The sequence below is a fragment of the Mixophyes fleayi genome, chromosome 4 (assembly GCF_038048845.1).
Source record: "Mixophyes fleayi isolate aMixFle1 chromosome 4, aMixFle1.hap1, whole genome shotgun sequence".
NCBI lineage: Eukaryota > Metazoa > Chordata > Amphibia > Anura > Limnodynastidae > Mixophyes > Mixophyes fleayi.
In genome coordinates, this window is record NC_134405.1 from 16,915,642 (window position 1) to 16,922,342 (window position 6,701).

Here is a 6,701-nt window from a genome sequence, read left to right on the forward strand (position 1 = left end):
TGGTTTCTATTAAGGAACTAGAAGCCTGTATTGCAGAATGGACAGACTTCCAAATAGGCGGAATATTGGAAGGTATATCCCATAAAGTTTAGTAATAAAGTTCCAAATTGACAAAAAGTTCCAAGATGGATAGTAACTTATCAAAAATAGTGAAAGGCTATATGGTAAAGATTAATAACAAGTGTCCCCTCATAAAGTCTCTGATGGTGCGCAGGCTGGGTGTATCGATAGGTGCCTGTGCTGAAAGCTAGCAAGGTTAAGGTGCAGTAACTGTCTGTGGTGTCGGAACATATACGGGCTGAGGACTTACCCCAGGCGGGTTGTAGAAAAGCCTCTCTCCTCTCAATGTCCGCCACAACGCTGTTCTCGCATTACAATGTTTAAGTGTGCTGGAACCGGAGAGTCGCGGCTTCTGTGTTTTGACGGTTCGCGCATGCGAATGTGATTCGAAGAAAGGTGAAATAGCCTTGTCCTCTATTAGCTACAATCCTCGTGGATTACCTTTAATTGACCTTCTCCTGGATTACCTTTAAGTGACCTCCTCCTGGATTACCTTTAAGTAGCTGTTCCCTTTTGCTTCCATCATTTTCCCTGAAGAAGCCTCGGCGAAACGCGTAGGGTCCAAGTTGTTCCTCTGCTTAAAATCCACATGCTCCGGATTGGAGTTCATAGAGGACAAGACTATTTCAACTTTCTTCGAATCACATCGGAAAGCCGCGGCCGCAACTCTCCATTTCCTGCACACTTAAACATCCTCATGGGAGAGCAGCGTCGTGGCGGATATTGAGAGGAGAGAGGCTTTTCTACAATCCGCCTGGGGAAAGTCCTCAGCCCGTATATGTCCCAACACCACAGACAGTTACTGCACCTCAACCTCGCTAGCTTTCAGCACAGGCACCTATTGGTACACCCAGCCTGCACACCATCAGAGACTTTATGAGGGGACACTTGCTACTAATCTTCACCATATAGCCTTTCGCTATTTCTGACAAGTTACTACTATCTTGGAGCCTTTTGTATATTTGGAACTTTATTACTGAACTTTATGGGATATACCTTCCAATATTGCGCCTATTGGGAAGTCTGTCCATTCTGCAATACAGACTTCTAGTTCCTTAATAGGAACCAACACCTTGAGATAAGAATACTGCATTTGATACCTGTGCATGTCATTCCAATGTTTGTTCACTTGGTTACCCACCTTTATGTGATATGAGATTAATTTACAAGGTTGCAAGCTATGGTTTGTTATGTTGTTTATTTGTGACAATATGTTTTTACGTATGATGCTTTGACTCAATCAGAAATAAGAATACAAGGGTCTTACTATATTACCATCTCCTACACTTCTTGTGCGCAAGGGGACCCCCGCTTTCTATTCCCAATATCAACTGAAAACCCATCTTTTTAGAAAAGCCTACCTGTCACCTAGTGAACCAATTTCCCCATGTAATATAACTCACCCTCTTTCATCCTCCTTCTCTCCCACTCTTGCTTCATGCTCTCAGATCCTCTTACATTGTCTCACCCCATGTGTCAACCATTTGTCTGCCCTTTTCCCTTTAGATTGTAAGCTCTAATGAGCAGGGCCCTCCTGTTCTAATTGCCTATAACTCACCATTTACACTACACACCACCTCCTTGGTCTCTCTGTCCATAGACTCCACTCCTCAAGTGCCTTTGCACCTCTTTCAGTGGCTCTAAACCTGTTAGTTGCACCCACATTAATGGGCACAGGTTTCAGCCTGCGCTGAATATACCCTGTGCACCACAGTAGCTGTGTTGCGAATTGTAATTTCATTTGTTTACTGTATTGTACTGTTATACCATGTACTCACTAACTCACTATCTTACATAGTTGAAGTATAATACAATCACAGTGCAATCTTTATTACTACTATTATATTTCATGTTAATAAAAAACTGGGTTACTGTTGTAGGTCTAACTATAATGCACTAATACTTTTCTGCACACAAACTATTGCACATAATTCAGAATCATATTTCCAATTTAAACAAAGTCTGAGAATAAATAGTTTCAATTGTAGGTTTTACAGAACCTCAGGTTAATTGCCTTATTAATCACACAGCATAAACAAACATTTATTTGGCAACTCCATAAGGATATCACAAGTATTGTCTGGGGATTTTTCTCTGTCAAACCATAAACAGCTTAAATGTAGCTCCTAACGTCTGTATTTCATGAGCTGATCATTATTTCGCTAAGTTACAGTATCAGTCCTGAGGGGGTTATTGGCAATGAGTTAGTGTGACTTGCATGAGTATTTTGGGATCTAAAATGGAAAGCATTAGGAAATAAATAACTTAATTTGTGTATAAGTCAGGAGGTAAACTAAATTAAAGACATTGTGCACCATTCTTGTAAATGATATTCAGGAACAGGGTTTAGCTGAACAGTGACTGCCCTACTGTGTCCAGTACCATATTTATATGTGTGTCTCATCATATATATATATATATATATATATATATATATATATATATATATCTATATCTATATATATATATATATATATATATATATATATATATATATATATATATATAAGTATACATTAATATATATGTGTGTGTGTATATATATTATATAATTTTGTTATATATTATAACGTTGTGTATATATATATATAAATATATATATATATATATATATATATATATATATATATATACAATGTTATAATATATAACAAAATATTATAATATATAACAATATATAATGTCACCACATCCTGGTGCATTGTGAAATGTCTTTATTACTGGATTAAGGAACTCACAAATTAACATATTTAAAAATTCATAATTAATAACTATGTGTAATAAATATAATATTTGCGCACTAAAAATGTTTTTTTTTTGTTATTATTGTAATAAATTAATTAATCACAGACAGTGAATACCAATAGCTGATATATGGCTTTATATCTCTGCTAACAATGCTGTCCGAGTGGGGGGAGAGCAGCCTGCAGTCATATCACAGATATAGGTAACAGTGATAATAGCATTAAACTACAACTTTTTAACCTTCCCTCCGTCAAATCCCGGAGGTGAGGGGTGAAGTGCGAAGACAGAGTTGGGCTGAGGGGTATTGGGGGGTAGAGAGCGGCCAATTGCGAAACATCATATTGCCACGGTGGCAGAGCCAACATGTTGTGATTCACCGTGAATCATGTCATGGAGGCTCCCATCCTGCCTAATTCACTAGGAAGAAAGACTGGAGAAAAACAATTCAGAATAATGTTGGATTAAAAGGCAAAGGTGGACAGACATTGCTGAATCTTCTAAACTAAAGCTGCCTTGTGCTATGTTGTATTGACAAATATGTTTTATTCCTAATATATTAAATGACAGCTGCTCCACAGTTCACAGGTTTATTGCTTTTTCTTACAAAACAGCTATTTTTCACCCCTGCAACTGACAGCTTTATAACAGTTTGCTACTTGATAGTGGTATTGAATACTTTTCACTAACAAGCATTGCATCTGGTTGGTTGAATGGACAGTAATATGTGACTGTCCTTTGTAATTCCACAATAACACCAATGTGATACTAACACCCGGCAGACAACAGACACAATCAACTTCTTGCATGGAAAACATGGTGGCTTTTATTGTTCACATCACAATTAGCACAGCAGACTTTTGTCAGGATGACACCATACAACCCTCGCTCTAGCTAGACAAAGTTCACCTCCCTAGTCACCGGCCAAGTATCTGGCATCAGTCGCACTGCCCACAAGAACAGTCTTTCATCCTCCACCCAAGCACTATAATCCAATTAAAGAAAGCAACAAACTAATTACACTCATGTGGTGCACCTGTGTGTTTCTGTGCTGCATGAGAAACCAAGAGGGCTGTCTGCAGGCTGTTCCTGCAGACTCTTTGGGTTTTTAACTATCCCTATACAGCAGAGGTTTGCATGTTTCAGGCCAATTGTTAAAGTACCATCACTTCTGTAACTCAATCATGTTATGCATAAATAATGATATGGCAGTCACAAATCACGCTCTAATTTTCTTGTCATTTGGGGGGAATATACTGTGTTGCCCATTTGACAGGATATTTACTAAGTCCATATCAGTCACCCCTTGGATCTTTTTGGGTAAACCATTAATTCAGAGACTAAATTCTATGAAAATTAGTACTCCAAGTTATTAAACATGGCAGCGCTATTAATGACAGATGAAAGCAAATAAAATACAGTTTTGGAATCTTCTTAACCATAACAGGCTAAAGCAGACATGTACAAACCATACTTCAAAAATGGTTTTGTTAAGAGCATTTTGTCGCTATCCAATAACGATTGTCGAATCTCAATTTGTGTTTCCAACGCACAAATATTTATTCTAAAAAAGTAGCAGAATAATTCAAGCGAAATAATAATAAGTACAGCCGTTATTTATCGCAGGCGCTCTAGATCCAGTTTACAGTCATTCAGTCCTGAAGTCTGTGGTCTAGGTGACTGAACACTACATGAGAGCTACTGCTTATATGTAAACAGAGATGCAGTGAAACAATGCAGGTGGTATAGCTTGCTTCTATTGATCCAGGCATCTGGAGGGTCCAGGGGGTTACACATAATAGGCTGATTCAATCTAAGGAATCCAGAGGTGGGGGTCTCTCCAGGGGATGAGCTCTGTTCTTCCCGCCAAACTGCTCTGTTCTTCCCGCCACACTCCAATTACAATCAGTCTATTAGCATTTGACAGTTAATATCATATTAAAGGTTTATTCCCTGACATCAATAACTAGAGTATGCAATGTGCGATCTCTTCGCCGAATGCACCGAACAGCTGCTGATGTACAGGGAATTAATATGATATTAGACATGACACATTTCTTTTAACCTGAACCATATGTATCACTAATATGCATATAACTTATAATATTACACATAAACAGTGCTATATTTCGACATAAATAACTATGTGTTGCAACTACAAAATATGTGTTCTATTTACAAATGTGTGTGTTGGTGCGAATGTATACTAAAGTGTAAAAACTGTTATTGCCACGTGTTGAGGCTGGATATTCCCTTCCACGCCATAGCATGCTCTACGCATAATTTCAGGCAAGGACGATCAAATTTGCTCAAAATCAATTGAAATTACTTTATCCAATTTGCTAACTTCGACAGCTTACTAAGGCATAGTTTTGTTCTTCCTATCCATAGAACATGTTGTAGGAAGTAATATTGATTACAACTGTCCTTAACAAAATGTGTAGACTAGTAGTATTAGGCCGTATTTTGTTGCTGTCTGTATGTCTTTTTTAATTTGTCTTTAATTGTATTTGAAAATTTACGATCACTTTTTTAAGAGTTCGTCTGATCTCATGGTTCCTGAGGCTGTAGATAATGGGATTCATCATAGGAGTCTCAACAAAGTATAATAGAGACCTAAACTTGTTTGTTTTAAATGAGCTCTCGTCAGATGGTGCCATGTAAACTGTGATTAGGGTTCCATAATATGCACATACAGTGGCAAGGTGGGAGCTGCATGTGGAGAAGGCTTTTTTTCTTCCACTGTTCGATGAAATGTTAAGTATGGTGAAAATAATGATGATGTAGGTTATGATGATCAAGGAAAAAGGAACGACACCCATTAAAATAGTTATGACAAAATTAAACAATAGCAAGGTGGAAGTGTCTGAAGAAGACAATTCTACTATTGGGCCAAGGTCACAGAAGTAATGGTCAATGTAATTGAGACCACAAAAGTGCAACTGGCAAATTATAATTATTTCACTTGATGAAATGAAGACCAATAACCAAGACCCAACAATCATTTTGAGGCAGACGTGGGGCACCATTATTGAATTGTAACGCATCGGATAGCAAATGGCCAAATATCGATCATAAGACATTATAACAATAAGAAAACTTTGCAAAGTTCCAAGAAGTCCAGACATGTAAAACTGTAGGATGCAGCCAGTGACAGATACTTCTTTTTCGTCCCTTAATATAATATCTAACATCATTGGTATAATAGTGGTGGTTATTAGGACATCGGCTACTGCGAGATGTTTAAGGAAGATGAACATTGGAGTTTTGAGATGATCACTTGTCGACACCAACACAATAAGGACAAGGTTTCCTATTAGTACCACAATGTAGGACAAGAGGAAGACAATGAAGAGTAGAATTTTGTATTTATAAAGACCTTGAAATCCAAGTAGTAAAAACACTGTGACTTCAGTCTGATTGTCCTCACACATTCTGAGGAAGAGGTCACTGACAACACTTTTTTCCTGCAAGAAAGTTAACACTGTAAGTAATTTGCTCTCTTTGATCATATTGTAAATTATGATAAATTGTTATCAAACATTGCAACAGCGATCTTGGGTACCGCTGGAAATGTAGCACATCTTAAAGAATATTTTACTAATATTATTTTAATTTGGATTATATTAATCACCAACAGAAACTAATGTTTACCCATCCCAATATCAGTTTATGATAATTTTGGCTAGCCTCATGTCTTCAATAAATAAATAAATATATATATATATATAAAACAAAATAAGTAGGAGGGGGCGCCACATAGTATAATACTGTATTCAACAATACAGATAGGTGTACCACAAGCCAGAATTTAAATCACCAAGTGGACATAGGCACTCAGGTATTAGAAGTGAATCAGTCAGGATAAAAACACACAGAGAAGGAAATATTTCCAAGAC

At 37.3% G+C, this 6,701-nt stretch overlaps 1 protein-coding gene across 1 annotated transcript; it reads right to left on the reverse strand.

Moving 5' to 3' along the window:
- Positions 1-5,291: 5,291 nt before the first annotated feature.
- LOC142150488 (olfactory receptor 1E16-like) lies at positions 5,292-6,236 on the reverse strand. The gene has a single exon (XM_075205685.1). It carries the CDS (start codon positions 6,234-6,236, stop codon positions 5,292-5,294), a length of 945 nt encoding a protein of 314 aa, XP_075061786.1.
- Between the last annotated feature and the right edge of the window lie 465 nt (positions 6,237-6,701).

Excerpts from the sequence above, each read along its gene's own strand:
- LOC142150488 (XM_075205685.1), bottom strand. The coding sequence starts at position 6,236 with ATGTGTGAGGACAATCAGACTGAAGTCACAGTGTTTTTACTACTTGGA.